Source organism: Scleropages formosus, chromosome 3 (assembly GCF_900964775.1).
Source record: "Scleropages formosus chromosome 3, fSclFor1.1, whole genome shotgun sequence".
Lineage (NCBI taxonomy): Eukaryota > Metazoa > Chordata > Actinopteri > Osteoglossiformes > Osteoglossidae > Scleropages > Scleropages formosus.
Window position 1 is genome coordinate 35,021,338 of NC_041808.1, and position 15,697 is coordinate 35,037,034.

The following is a 15,697-nucleotide window of genomic DNA, read 5'->3' on the forward strand; positions in this document are numbered from 1 at the left end:
GATACTCATGCAACTAAGCTAAGCTGAATCTGCATTATTATGAGCACTGTTCATAATCCAGATGTGAATTCACTGATACCTGATGACATCTGCTTTTACTTTTTTGTAAATTTACTCAATTTTGACAGGTCCACTGACTCACGAACTTAGGAATTCTAGACAGTTGTTAATTGTCACAGGCCAACGTGCAGAAACACCAACTGATCCAAATGAGGTGGGAAAATCACCCTGTGTACGAGGATGTCCGTGTCAGTGGTGGTGCAGGCCTGCTCCATGCTACCGCTCCACTGAGCACTGGAGGATGCAGCTCTGGGACATGTGTCATTGACCGACCCACTCTCTGGAGCCATTAAAGCCCATCCCTATCTTCCCTACCTTGTTGCAGACCGACTCACAACAGTCTGTACGTGCAGAAAAAAGGACAGACCACCTTTAGTGACAGACAAAGGTATCTGGCTACAGCCACCGCGACAGCGTAATATTTACACCGCACTGTGTAAATAACTGAATTTTTATCACTATCCCCATCTGTGACTCGAGGGGAAACCTTTGTTTAGAGAGCGTGTTCCATTAGTGGCTTTGCTCTGCGTGATTCAGACTAGTTAAGATAAACAAAAACCAGAATTTTAGTTTGAGCACATGATATAAGAATTTACTTCTCCAGCAGCCAAACAGTGATACAGAAATTTCGGAAATCCTGCAGTTATCAAAGTCAAGCAACGGTTAATAATAATACCAGATTAAATGCACGTACTGTAGTGTGGAATGATTTTCATCCAGCTCTGCGCCATCTCATGCGTCATATAACTGAGTGAACCTTACGTAAGTATAGACTCGGGCAGTTTTATCACTGTAATCATGGGCAAAATGTACACTAGGCCAAGTTTGGCTGTCCTCCCAGTCTCCAGTGACAAGGTATTTATACTACTCGTCCTTTAAAAGGGTCGGAGACTCGTCTGTTTTTCATGCAGAACAGGTAGTGTGTCCCTCGCGATGGGCTGCAGTATAGGGCATGGGCACCATCAGGGAGGTGACCCCTGGGTGAGGAGCAGTCTCCTGCTGCCAGACCTCGGCACTTCGCCATTGCCTGCCGAGAGGCTAATGGAAGTGAACGGGTCAGAGCGCAGACACAGCCTGTCAATTCCATGTGTGAGTTGCCCATCAGAGCCGCTTCTGTATATATTTGCATTTTTGTGTGTGTGTGTGTTTGCACGCGTTTGCAAGGCAATGCTTGTAGCCTGCTGGCTGGCTGTCTCCCCTTATACATGGGATTGATTAGGCCCCCCAGGGGCCAAAGCACCCAGTGTGACCACCCCAAGGGCAGCTCCAGCTTAGTCGCACGCATATGTTTGGGCTGTAGATGCAGCTGCTGCCTGGCATATGGTATAACTCACGCTATTAGCTAGCAGCTTTTAAACCGAAGAGCTGAGTCAGTTCCATTTCTATCATTTAAAGTACAGTTGTAAATATGATTTCTGAAGCATAAATAGCATAGCTCTTCCTTTGTAGTATATCAGCTGTAGAATGCCAGCTTTGAATTTTCTACGCGTGACCTGATATGTGCTCCCAGTTCTGTTTTTCCACGTCTGAATACATCTGGAAATAGGATATTTTTCTGAGTTGTTAGCGCACCATGGCGGCACAGATGGTGGCACAGGTGCCTCACAGCACATGGAGTAGACAATCAGGTGGAGGTTCAATGCTTGATCAGTCCATGTGGACTTTGCATGCTTTCCCCTGATTTGCATGGATTTCCTCCCATGGTCCAAAGACATGTTTCTCAGGTCAACCAGTGACTGTTAAGTTGCCTGTGCTGTGTGAATGTGTGCGTGTTCATGTATGACTCCCCCTAGATGCACCGGTGTCCTGTCTGGGGTGTGCTCTACCTAGCCTACTGCCCTATGTTTCTGGGATAGGCTATGGATCACATGACCCTGTACTAGGACAAGTGGTTATTGATAGTGAGGTTTTCTGGTGATGAACTGCTTATCAGATATTTCAACAATCAATTTAAGCCAGTGATCATCTTTGCATCTAGCTCTTTCTTTTATGTATTCTCTTCAGCTTGTGCTGTCGAATCCACTGCTGTCTCAGACCTTTGCCCTCTGTTGGCCTCTAGGTCCTGAAGGGCTTCCCTGAGTGCTTACAGGCAGACATTTGCCTGCACCTGAACCGCAACTTGCTGCAGCACTGCAAGGCCTTCCGAGGAGCCAGCAAGGGCTGCCTGCGAGCACTTGCCATGCGTTTCAAGACTACCCATGCCCCGCCTGGGGACACTCTTGTGCACTTTGGTGATGTGCTCACTGCCCTCTACTTCATTTCACGTGGCTCCATTGAGATCCTCCGTGATGATGTGGTAGTAGCTATTCTAGGTAAGCTCAAGCTTTCTTGGCCTCACCATGCCTTTGCTCAAGAGCACAAAGACTGTTCGGGGGAATGTCTCCCTCCATCAGACAATTTTAATGAATAACAGTGGTTTCTTCTCAGGAAGTAAGCAGGCAATAGCTGAATTCCTGATTAGCATATTGTGTTGTTTCATCACTATGCTACTGAATAGCAGAGTACCTCAATACTGAATCATTATACTGTTTTACATCCATCCCTTACTGGCTGTATGAGATTGCACTGTGTTACCTGGTCAGATTTTACAGTAATAAAATAATACTGGTTCCAATATTGCCAGTTCCAGTATATTGTGAATATATTCAGATATTCATAATGAATGGGGGGTGCGGTGGCACAGTGGGTTGGACTGGGTCCTGCTCTCTGGTGGGTCTGGGGTTCGAGTCCCGCTTGGGGTGCCTTGCGGCGGACTGGCATCCCATCCTGGGTGTGTCCCCTCCCCCTCCGGCCTTACGCCCTGTGTTGCCGGGTAGGCTCCGGTTCCCCGCGACCCCCTATGGGACAAGCAGTTCAGAAAATGTGTGCGTGTGTATTCATAATGAATTGCTCAAATCACGTATTTACCAATGTATAAGTCACTTGTGTTATTTATTCAAATATTCCTTTAGATTTACATTAAATTTATTTAGTTAGCAGACACTTTCCTCCAAAGCAACTCACAATGTTAAGATACTGACAATTATGTACCCGTTTACACTGCTGGAGCAATATAGGGTAAGTACCTTACTCAAGATGCAATCCAAACCAGCAATCTTTGGGGCCAAAGGCAGCACCTGTAACCACTATACTACCAGTCATCTATAAATATGGGCACTTTATTTACACTGGATTTAAGTGTTTGCAGGTAAAAACATTCTACATTTACATATTATTTTTGGAAAACTGTGGGTAATATTCATAAAGCACACCTTTAATGGAACGCTGTATAGTCCGAATACTCATGGATAATGCACTTACAAATAAAAAAATGAAGAAAAAATAATAGCAGTGTAAAGTACAATGAAATGTAAGTGTAAAGTGGTACAGAACTCAGTTCCAGTGGGTGGAAATAAATCAGCAAGGGGTCCCTGTATAGTAGTATCAAATTCTGCTCTCATTCAGCAATTGACCAAGTACAGTACTGCGTAGAAATCCTTCAGCCCCCCCTGCTGGTGCTGTATGTTAATGACAGACCTGCAGCGCCCATTGCACTTTTTCTTCCTTCCACATGTTCTGAGTGACAGAATCACCCAAAGGAATATACACGCACACAATGTCTACAACCGCTTGTCCCGAGCAGGGTCACAGCAAGCCAGAGCCTAACCCAGCAACATAGGGCGCGAGGACACACCCAGGACAGGCTACCAGTCTGTCACAGGTTCCCCAAGCAGGACTCGAACCCCAGGCCCACCACGGAGTAGGCCCCGGCCAAACCCGCTGCACCCCCTCAGAGGAATACCGCTACTTGTAAATGCACTATTATCATAATCTGATGTTTCATATTCAGTTCTGTATGCTGGATCTTGTATTAATTGTAAGGAATGTATAATGTCACCTTTTGCACCTAATACCTAAGAATACTCAGTGTGCTTTTACTTCACTTGCTTCTTTCCTCTGATTTTTTTTTTTCCTTCCAATTTTCCCTGTTTCACCATCCTTTTAGGTAAGAATGACATTTTTGGGGAGCCCATCAGCCTATATGCTCGACCTGGGAAGTCCAACGCAGATGTGCGCGCGCTGACCTACTGCGATCTGCACAAGATTCAGAGGGACGACCTGCTGGAGGTACTGGACATGTACCCCGACTTCTCTGACAACTTCTGGAGCAACCTCGAGATCACTTTCAACCTGCGAGATGTGAGTGTCCTCGCTCTGCTTGGGTGCCTCCTGCCCCTTTCTTCACATCACACCAAGAACACACGCTTAGCCAGTCCAATTCCTCACACAGCAGCAGCGTGGGTGTCACACGTCTTACTCTTCACAGTGAAAAGAAGGACTTGGACACATGTCTCAAGGTGGAAAAAGAACAACTGTTGTAACATGGAGCAATTTATTATGGATTCTGTGGGACAGAAAAATAAGCAGAAAATAAAGATACCAAACCAAAAAACAAAACTAAAAAAAGATTCAGGAAAAAATATTTGTGCACATTTTGGGAAAAGTTTCTTTTTTTTTTTTTTTTTTTTATTTTTATAGAGCTCTCTTCTCACGCAGTGATACAGAGCGCTTTAACACAGGCATAAAGCCAGAAAAACAGATACAAACAAAAGACAGTCAACTAATGGCTACTATAATGAAAAACTTATTATAGAGCTATAAGTATACCTACTGGCCACTGGGGAAAGGAACAAAAACTCCCAACCCCCTTATTGCAGGTGCATTCATGTGTGGGGCTCTTCTCTTTCACTAAAGAGGAACTTAAATATGCAATTAGTCCTGATTACTGATGATGCTAATTCTTTTGGTGCTTCCCTCCCCTCTGCACTGCTGCAGGCAGTGTGTGGCCCAGGAGGCCACAGAGCCTCATACCAGAAGGCAGCATCACTCTAATACACAACTAGAAAAGCTCTTCCTCCATGCATATAAATACACCCTTGCGCAAGAAGTTCTTCTAGTTACAGTACATTCGGTGAACACACACACAACCTTTGAGACACCTTCAGAACCCATTAATGTGGTGTTTTAATGCCCATCCCATATGCAGTACAGCACATTTCATGTGCCCGTCTCTGGCTGCTGGATTACTGAAGCTGCTTTGTATCAGGCAGATCGCATTATGCAGCCCATCCCAAGCGAAGACTCCGACTGTGGATACCGTCGGCCACGACGCCGCAGGAATTCCTTGCACCGCCGTAACCGGCCCGGTGAGTGTGGGTGTGGAAATATCGTACGCTCGATTACAGTACGGGGAGTAACAGTTCAGTGCTTTGCAAAAGGTGGAAATGTAATGGCCGATTCAAGTGGTTCCAGCAGTTAGGATGGTGGCATAATGGTAAATCAAGTAATCAATGTTTAGGCGAAGACTCCACAAGTGCAAAATCTCACCGAGATGGATTTAGAAGGTTCGGCCTTGATTTTATGCAAATAGTTCAGTTGTTTGAAACCAGTAATGACAAAGTATGTAGCTGGAGAAAAGAAGCATTGGGCCTGTCACCACCGTGACCCTCACCAGAGCAAGCAGAAAGGAGACTGACGAACCGTCGTGAAAGTTACATTGGGTCATAGAGAATCTCAAATGGGGAAACTGACAATGTGATTCTTAAGATAAATTCTTTTCATTCATTCCATATGTGCTAAATTGATTATGACATCAAGGACAAATTTACTTCAATATGTCATAGCAAAGGATATCAAAGTTCCTCATAAGCTGCTGTTGAACTGTTTCCTAAAGTACTGTATAATTAATGCGAAAGCAATGACAATCATTACGAATGTTAGCAAAAGCAATAGACATCACTGGATGATTTGAAAAAAAAAAATCAAAATCATAAAATAAACACACATGTTAACTGTTAAGGTAGATTTCATGTGGTTATGAAGGTACATGACAGCTGAGCCATGAGAAGAAAGTTCATCTTTGATGTCACTTGTACTTTAGTTATGTAACTGTTCTTCATGACGAAATGTACTTTTAGAGTTGTCATTTTAATTGCCTGTCAAACATTTCCTGTAACCACAGAGCAAACAAACATAAATTCAAAATTACAAATTTAAATGGACTCTAGAATTTATAAATGATCATAAACTGTGGTTTTGTAAAATGAGTAAGGGTGTGCGCAAGTTCTCAGTGAACACTGTTGAACTTGACTGTTTCAAACATTTCTTTCAACCAAGAAGGATTACAAAACACAAAAATTACATTTAATGAAATGATTACGATTGTGTTCATCGTTCTCCAAGGAGGTCCTAGCCTTTAGATCTTTTTCCAAAGATTTCCGCAATGCACTTACTTGGGTCACAATGTGCCCGTTTCTAGTGGAGTATAACTATCAGGAGATTTCAACACAGAGTAGGCCTTGCAGGAGAGATGGACCATGGATCCTGGAGCTGGGTCTCTGCAGTAGCATCTTTGTCCCAGTGCTTCTACAGAGTGGTCCTGCTCCCACTCCCATTTGGAGTCCCATTCAAGTCTGCTGCTAAAGTCGTTTCTAACTCCACGGTTCATGCCTGCAGATGGAATGGATCGAGAGGACTCCTGCCCCGATCCGTCCTGCCCTTCCCTGGGCAACCACCGGGCCTCTGTGCCCCGCCCACGGTGGGAGGAGTTTTGCAGCAGTGGAAGTCCCTGCTCCCAGTCCAGCGAAGATGAGATGAAAACCCCAGGCCACAGCAAGGGTGAGCTCTACCCCCCTGGAGGTGACAGCCGGGACTACCCCCCTACTGTGGTCAGCCTGCTGCCCCCTGGTGCAGCAACAGCTGGCATGGGTGGCCCCCTGGACAGAGGACACTCATACACAGGTACATGGTAGCTGTCCTACTGCAGCATCCAAGGGACATGCAGCCCCTGACAGACACACACACTCATTCCTCTTGCTCACCAGCTGTGCCTCCCTTTACAGCAGCACCTCTCAATGTAGCTGGTCTCTACGGCTACTGGCCTGACCGGCGCTCATCCTCCGCGAGGGCCACCTACCACCCACCCCCATGCACCGAGGAGCGGCCCAGTGAGCTTGAGTCCCGCCTGGAGATACTGCAGTCCCAGCTCAACAGGTGGGAGGAGCAGGGAGGGTGGACAAATGTGGAAGGATGAGTCGGCCATGAGCACAAAAAGAGAGGGGGTTAAATCAGTAAGGGAGGTCAAATATGTGAGAGCACATATTACAGGCAAGCATCACAGAGACAAGGGCTATCAACACAGAGAAGCAAAGATAAAAGTCAGAGGTGTCAAGGGAAATTGAAGGTAGAAATATGTAACTACATCAAAGATGAGAGATGAGAAGTCAGAGGACTGAGGGGACAGTACATTGCTGTTAATACCTCGAACCCTAACCCACTCCCATTGACAGACTGGAAACTCGAATGACAGCCGACATCAACGTGATATTGCAACTGCTCCAGAGGCAGCTGGCCCCGGTCCCACCTGCCTACAGTGCTGTATCACCCAGCACCCATCCCCCACACCCATCCACCCTGTACAGCGGCGGAGGCCAAGTGCTGCACACTGTGGCCCCGGTCCCCCCTGTGCAAATCGACAGTCTGGCCTCGCCTCTGCAGGTACGTGCCGGAACCGTGGTGCGAAAAGCAGCACAAGTTATCCAGTGGAGTCTCCGGACACTACACTTTCATTTGGAGAGCTACTCAGAAGTCTCCTTTTATTCCACATGTAGTCAGGGATGTCCATCTTCGGTGCCTAAGGGCCAAAGTTGTTGCTCTTCCAATGTAAAGTGGTTAAAAGGTGAGGAAGAGAAGAAAGCAAGAAGCCCTGTAAACTCTGAAATGATGGAATGGAATTAAAGAATGAACCCCTCGTTCCTTGTCAAGCCTCTGCTTTCCTGTCTGTCCCTCTTAACACAGAGTCCCGACTCGGACAAGTTCCACGACAAGTCACGGGAGTCTCTGTCCAGCGGGGTTAACCTGACTGCTGCCTCAGACGACACCATGTCCATGTCCCCCGAGACCGAGCCGGCCCCATCAATTTGCCTGCCCCTATCCACAACTTCACCTCCTGCCCCCACAGACTCTCCTCGACTGTGCGGCAGCCTGCGCTTCCCTTCGCTTCCCGAGAACTTGGAGACCTCCGCTGAGCTGGCTGAGATCCAGAGGCACATCTCAGACCCCGTGCTTCCAGGAAGTTAGAGCCTCAGGCTCAGAGCGCGACCCCTCACAGTCCCCTGCCCACAATCTCCACCTGGACACTTTTAGGATGGAGACAGTGAGTCAACAGCTTGCCTCCCATGTCCCCATTTCTCAGGAAAGCCCTGCCCTCCCCTCCCCAAAAGAGATTACACACAATAGTTGAGTGTATCCCTCTGTCCATCACTTTGGAACTCACTGTAGCTGGACATTTTAGCTCCTTTCTTCAATCAGCTTCACAGTGAGACCCCCCTGCCTGCCAATCCGCCCTTCAATGTGGAGGACAGTACTTTCCTCCCAGGCAAACCGTTTGCGTGTAAGTTTTCCTTGGTCAGAGCCTCGGCAGTAAGCGTTGGCTCTGAAGCCATCTTTGTCCGTGTGAATGGTGTTGGTTAACAACCAGGAGACGGCGCATCTGCTCTGCTGGGTCTGAATGTCAGGGGTTCTGTTCTGGAGCACACAGTTCTGGGAAGCACTTGCTAAACCCTCACAGATTAACCCAGATTGCAACTGGAGCTCTGTGAGTCTGTTCAAATGTATCTGTGTATATACATTGTGTATATTCTGTACACAGACAGTAGTTTTTAAATGTGAATAATGGTCATTTACAAAACACCTCCTCTACATAATTAAATTGAAGTTAAAAGATCTGGAATTTAAATAGATCCAAGGCACTGATTCAGTTGGTCATGGACTTGTGAAGAGGACAGGAGAATTTTGAGGCTCTTATGCAGGCACACAGAATCAAAGCAGCAGTTCTGTCATTATCCGTTAAAAAAAAGACACCAAAATGGAGAGATCATGCACAGCACAAGAGTGGTTGTCCAAGAGCCCTCATTGTTAATCACAGGAAACGAGACAAGGCATCCCGTCACACTCTTGGTACTAAACAGCACCACTCTTTTTAAATTGTACCAGTTGGCAGGTGAATGTAACACAACATTAAGCATTGTTGTTCTTGTGCTTTATGAAACTTTCACTTAAAATCTCAAGGAATTTTTTTGTTTATAGATTATTTATAACACTTAATACAGAAAAATGAAATGAACAAAGTGTTGTCCTATTTTCACATACATTACTTGCAATTTTCCATCCTGGACAAAGAGCCCATTTCTTCAGGGAGAAAATACAGAATGTAAACTGACATCACGTTGTATGTGACTGCATTGTGCATCTCACCTTGCCTGCTGCACAACGTATTGCAGAGCTGCACCCCCCAACCCTGGATCTATAAAAACGCCTTCCCAACTGTCAGATAAGCCCAAATACACTTTCATTTTGGTCTCTTAATGCATTGGAGTAATTAGTAGTATTTAGATCTTGTAACCTTTGTATTTCCTGCTGATGTTCCTACTTCATGGGATATTTACTATAAACAGAAATAAGTCATAATCATACCACCAGAGCCATTAACAAGGACAAAATATACCAAGTAAAGCGCTTTTATTTATGTACGAAAAACGTAAGTAAATGGCATAAATAACTCATCACAAGCTCTTCACACACACACATACATTTTCAGAAGGGAAAAGTGACAGAACTGAACCTCTAGCAAGGTGTTGTGGCTGGCAGTGATGCTGACAGACAAGTGTGTCGCATGCAGGAGGCAACAACCATTATCAAGAGTCTCTAAGGTAACTATGGTAAGGCTACTCAGGCCTTATCTGTGCTGCCTTGGTCTGGACCTGTGGTCTGAAACCAACAGGACAGAGTTAGTATAATCATTATTATACTAAGCTGATCTCCCATAACATGACTTTCCATACTTTGGAGAGGCTCCGTCAATTCAGTCGGTAGCATCACTGGCTCGCCTTATCCAAACTTATTTACATTTTTGCCTCTTTGCTGAGGATTGTAACATTTTTTTCCATTCTTCATGCTTAAAGCTCTGTTCGCACAGTCACCTCCAGCATTCCACATCTGTCACTCCTTTATCTGCAAGACTACATCTTCATATAATATATTCTACATATAAGAACAAAAGGCATTGAAGAGTAATAAATAGAAATGTAAAATGTCCTGCTTGCATACTGCACTATTAGGACTTCTGGGAACAAGTAACGAGGGTGTATATTCACTTTGTCTAGGCATAAGTGTGCTATAAATCATACAGCCTTTGATAATATAACCTAGACGGAAAAGAGGACACAAAGGAAGGCCTTAAAGGTCAGTTAAAGTATCCAGTTGTTCTAGCAGAGCTCTACTGAAATGCAGCCATCCTTCTTCCAAAAACATTCTTGTTTCCTTTCTTTCCTACTCTAGTATTCATAGGAATTGAGTAAAACACATGGCCCCTGATGTACAACTCAGTTGGCAGCACCTGCGGAAGACACTTAAGTCACTTCACAGCAGTTTTTATATTGCTCCTTACAGCCAGCTTACATCTATCTTTGAGAAAATATGTACAAAGTTTTTACAAAGACCCAAAGAGTGAGGGATGTCAGTGAAGGGATGCACCTTTTCCCTAAGTAAACCCAGCTCACTGTAATTGATCAGATATTGAAAAATTTTGTTTTTACATATACTTCCCAAAATCTGTTAATTTGCATAAGAAAATTCCGAGCCACACAATACACAAGGGACTCAAACACAAAGTCCTAATAAAACACCAAAATCAATTAACAGTTTTACAATGTAGAAAGCCTCGCAACTTGTGATTTTCAATCACACCATAACATCCTGCAATCAGGAATTCATACGGGCCATGATATGAAATGCAAAACTGGCATTCTTCACACACAAATAGTATATTCCACAAAATCATATTACTGCATATAACTCACTTGAATACTCTGAGTTTAACATCAAGCCTTCTTAAGTTAACGGTAAAACTGCAGGTGCGACTTGCAAGAGCCCGTGTCAAGTTGACCTTTAAATAACTATAACAGGGAAAAGTGAAGCTTGGAAGGTCAACTGTCAAATATTGTTGACCTCCGTTAAGCATCATGTCCCCAAAAAAAAAAAAGAAAAGACTTCACTGGAATGGAGACTCACAGGAAGACCGGGAACAAAAAGCTGTACTGGTATATAAAACCTAAAATCATAACATTAAAATTCTGCCCAAAATTTTAACAGCAGTCAGTCTTTGAGGGTACTGCACCATCCAAGACTGGCCTCAAGTCAATCCAGTCAATTGCACTGTTTACACAGCTACTTCATAGATATCAGTCACAAGGGTAAAAAAGCTTAACCACACACATGAAAGCCCTGTGCTTACAATTTTTAATGAAAAAAAGGAAAAACTACTCTTTGCTTAAGTGATACATGCAATCATTTGTGTTACACTTTTTCTTTCACTGACATTTGTCCATTCCATACTTTTCTGATTGCTGACCCCTCACCGTGTGCCCATTGCAAGCCTGCTCTGCTCCACACCAGAGATTAGACCCGAAGGATCTCCAAGCAGTTGTTGTAGCAGATGGCTATCCAATCGGGTTGTGTGGAGGCCCACTGCACGTTGTTGATCTCCCCTTCAGCAGTGTAGGCCAGGATGGGGTCTTCAATGGCCCTGGGCATCTGCTGAATGTCCCAGATTAGAGCTTGGTGGTCATCCGCTGGCAAGGCATGAACACGTGCGTGTGCGTTAGCAAAGAAAACCTCACTGAATGAGCACAGGCAGGTATTGGATGTCTTCCACTGTACACATTAACAGCTGTGTAAAACTTTGTGCTCAATACAGTGACACAGATGGTACGGCCAACCTGAGGTGAACGGTCAAAGGACTGAAACTCACCTGCAGTACAAATGTGACAAGAGGAGTGGGGTGCCCAGGCAATGCCATTGACACAGGCACGATGGTTGTTGAGTCTGGCAACTGGTGTGCAGGGCACCCGCACATCCAGGATCACCACCTGAGCACATAGAGACATGAAGGAGTCATTTGGAGAAAGCTGCTTGCAGAGTAGCGTAGAAAGAGCCCCCCTCATAGGTTACATGGCTGAGGTATGTCAGCTGCAGGTAAAAAGAGCAGGAGAAGCTGTGGAAGGTAGGGGTGGTTCAAGAGGGGCAAACCTCCATGCCATCCATGGCCATGGTGGCCAAGTAGTTGGGGTCCTGCTTATTCCAACAGAGGCGCAGCAGCGGATGGTGCTGAGGATCCTCATAGATGATGGTGCTGTGTTCCAGATGCCTCAGATCAAACATGCGCACGGAGCCATCGGCTCCCACCGATGCAAACATGTCCCGGCCACCACCCGCCCGGCTAAAAGCGATGTCATACACCTGCAAAGAAGAGGTGTGGTCGCCACAATGATCAGCTCCTCGTGAACGCAAATAGCTCCTGAAAGCACAACTACAAGGATTTCTCCTCACCTCCTTATCATGGGCAATCAGCTGGGTCTTTACATGGCCGGACACCAAGTTGACACGACCTAGCACTTGGCCGGTTTCCAGACCCCAAATGGTGCAGGTAGTGTCAATGCTAGATGTGCCTGCAGATGAAACATGCACTCAGGAACAGACTTTCGAAACCAAGAAGCAGCTAACACATTTTATGCATCTGTGGAGCTCTAAAGTACGTGCGCTTAATGAAAAGGTCAAGAGGTGGGTGACTCACCCAATAAGTTGGGATCCACCTCATTCCAATCAAAGGAAGTGAGAGGGGCACAGAAGTCCGAGTTCTTGTTGTTGTTAAGAAGGCATTCCAGACGTGTCTCTGTGTCACTGACCTAAAGGGAGCATGGAGATGATGCCCAAGTGACTCTGAAACCCAGGCAACAGCACAAAGACAGAAGGCTCAAGCAACACGTGCTCACCCTCCAGATGCGGAGGTAGTCCCCACTGGTGGCAAGCAGGTCTGGGTAGACCCCCTTGGTGTCAGGAATCCACATAATCTTGGTTGTGGGATAGGGGTGGTCAAAGGTGTTCCTGCACACAAAATCTGAGCTCTCTTCCTCCAAGCCCACCAGCTGTACCTGAAAAGCACAATAAAAAAAAACACTCCATTTACCCTAATTGTCAATCACACTAGTTTGCTAGAAAGAAGTCTCCCCGTGTTCTCGTGAGTTTCCTCCCACTGTCCAAACAAGTGTTTCAGAAATGGTGACTCTAATTTGCCCACTGAGAGTGTCACATTGCTCTGATATACAGATGAGTGATTGACTTTGGACGGTGCACTGTAGTACAGTGTAGTACAGCTAACAACTGTAAATTACCTTCGATAGAAAAGCTCAGTCAGCTAAACAACACATAGTATTTGCTGCAAGCTGCTTCAGAGAAAAGCATCTGCTAAATGAATAAATGTGACATAACAGGTTTTTTTTAAGAGTCTGGAGCAGCAAAAAAGTGGTGTTGTTATAACACACTGATAAAGCAGGGACCCCAAGGCTTCCATGAGAACTGATACAATCAACTTTGATGGGAAACTTCAGCCCTAGCGGTTAGTTCAAGTTCTATTTGTCACATACACAACTAGTATGATGCACAGTGAAATGCTTTTCCGACTGACCGTAATACAGACCGATGGTAGAGATGATATAAATAAGGCAATACAAACAAAGTAGAAATTAAACATACAACATAAATATGAAGATATAATGAAAATGGGATAGAATAAATAATAAAATAAAGTAAGAGAAAAATATATGATGCCCAACGTTAAAGGTTAAATAAGGAAAAAGTGCAATGCTGTGCGGAAAAAATCTGAGCAATATTCCTTCCTGGGTGTGTCCCCTCCCCCTCCAGCCTTTCGCCCTGTCTTGCCGAGTCAGGCTCCGGCTCCCCGCGACCCCGTATGGGACAAGCGGTTTCAGATGATGCGTATGTGTATTCAGCTCAGATAGTGCTCCTTGTGCGTACAGTCCAGTCTCTACTCCATGGTGTTATTCTGGTTAAGAGCCAGAATGGCCTGCAGGAAGAAGTTCCTCCTCATTCTCTCTGTGTTGGCTTTCAGGGAGCAAAAATGCTAAATTATGCTCGGTTAATACCAAACAGAAAGTGGTTGTGGACATGAATTTAGATGCATCCATAATGAGCTCACTGACAGGCTTGAAGTCATTAACCAGCTCAAGAGTAAAAGCACATTTCTCTTAACTACTGTGCTGTAGAGGAGGTTATCTGCAAGGAAGAGTTATACAGTTTCAGCATGCTGCTAAAAGCAGAAACTTGATCCAGTTGCTATTCTCGGGCTCTTAACAACAGATGAAGGGGATGATGCGAGTGACTTGTCCAGGCAAAGGGGTCACAACAGGCCAATGGACGTACTGGGAGATGAACAATCTCAGTCTAAGCAGGACTAAGCAGGTAATGAAGCGTCACAGACAACGCATGAGCACATATCTGAAGCGAAGTCGGCACCGCAGAGTAAGAAAAGCCACGCGATGCAGCAGCAGAGACAAAGGAAGCTGAAAACATGGAGAAGGGTAAGGGGGCCGAGGAAGGAGACCTGTGGAACACCTGTTCAGAGAAACTAGAAGGAAGAGGGAGAGGGAGGCATACAAAACCAACCCAATCCAATGGATGGGACACAGTAGTTGACAGTAAACTGAGTGAGAGCAACTTGAGGCTGAACGGGCCCTGCCCGGGCCTCCGCGTTCAATGCTCGCCTTGTTGTTGTACTCCTCCACGAAGCTGCCCAGCGCCAGGCGGAAGCGCTTGTCGGGCCGGACGCTCCAGTTCATGGCGTACACGGTCCACGGCGCCTCGTACTTGTAGATCTCCTTTCTCTTGCCGTGAAGAGACATGTCGGCGGGGTGAAAGTGCGCGATCGCGGCTATGTGCAGAAGAAGCGATCGCGCCGCTCGACCTGCTGTTGCTACTCGACAGCTGAGCTGAGCGAAAGCACAAGTAAACAGGGACGGGCGGTGCGCTGTATCAGAGCTGTCAGATCGCCCGCCTGAAAGTCGCTCCTTCAGCTGCAGCAAGACGAAGAGGCCGGAGCCCTACTGAGAGCCACTCGACATGGGGGGAACGGCTTGTTTTCTTGCAGCAGCCGCTCGTGGACTGCACAGGGAGCGAGTACTTCCTCCAGTGTGGTGGAACCAATACTTCTATACTTAAACTATCCAATTTACGACACGGTAGTTTTTTGTAGCGAAAGCGCCCGTCTCACTTGGCTAAAAACAACTGTACGCGTATCTCCCACAACACTGGCCGGTAGTGGGAGGGAACGAGGACAAAGGAGCAAAGCTATTGGTCAGATAAGGTGTCAAGGGGCGGGTCAACTCGAGAAAAGCGTTTTTACTTCCGAGTTATCAGCAACGTGTATTTGTTGGAATGAACTCTTAGTACAGTACAAATGTCCGCTAAATTAATCTTTTAAAAATAGCGTAAATTAATCTTTGTCGGTAAATATTGACGTATTTTAACTGATTTGGGTACTTTATTTTTTTATTTAAAACGTTTGCTATCCTAACGACTTAAAATTCCATAATTTAAATCAAGCCCCGTTATCCATAAAGCAAAAGCGTCAACGTGCAACGCTCCGAAAACATTCGATTTTTAGTTAAGTTGGAGGTTATTCATACCCACTTAACGACTTAATAATTTGGGCTCAGCAGTCTTATGAATAATTAAGGACGTCGGC

The 15,697-nt window shown here is 45.5% G+C and overlaps 2 protein-coding genes across 2 annotated transcripts in view; one reads left to right on the forward strand and one right to left on the reverse strand.

Annotated features, from left to right (window-relative positions):
• The window catches only part of LOC108922534 (potassium voltage-gated channel subfamily H member 6-like), a 45,557-nt gene extending 35,944 nt beyond the window's left edge, over nt 1-9,613 (forward strand). The window contains exons 10-16 of the mRNA XM_029250263.1: nt 2,120-2,372; nt 4,046-4,239; nt 5,147-5,246; nt 6,556-6,840; nt 6,942-7,092; nt 7,389-7,596; nt 7,897-9,613. Coding sequence (XP_029106096.1) covers nt 2,120-2,372; nt 4,046-4,239; nt 5,147-5,246; nt 6,556-6,840; nt 6,942-7,092; nt 7,389-7,596; nt 7,897-8,178 — 1,473 coding nt within the window. The 3' untranslated portion in view covers nt 8,179-9,613. The remainder of the gene's footprint in view (nt 1-2,119; nt 2,373-4,045; nt 4,240-5,146; nt 5,247-6,555; nt 6,841-6,941; nt 7,093-7,388; nt 7,597-7,896) is intronic.
• Nucleotides 9,614-9,617: 4 nt separating this feature from the next.
• LOC108922537 (DDB1- and CUL4-associated factor 7) lies at nt 9,618-15,269 on the reverse strand. The gene is made up of 7 exons (XM_018732727.1): nt 14,718-15,269; nt 12,930-13,088; nt 12,731-12,842; nt 12,487-12,605; nt 12,187-12,396; nt 11,909-12,026; nt 9,618-11,729 (listed from the first exon to the last, which is right to left on the reverse strand). Exons 1-7 carry the CDS (start codon nt 14,853-14,855, stop codon nt 11,557-11,559), a joined length of 1,029 nt encoding a protein of 342 aa, XP_018588243.1. The 5' UTR covers nt 14,856-15,269; the 3' UTR covers nt 9,618-11,556.
• Between the last annotated feature and the right edge of the window lie 428 nt (nt 15,270-15,697).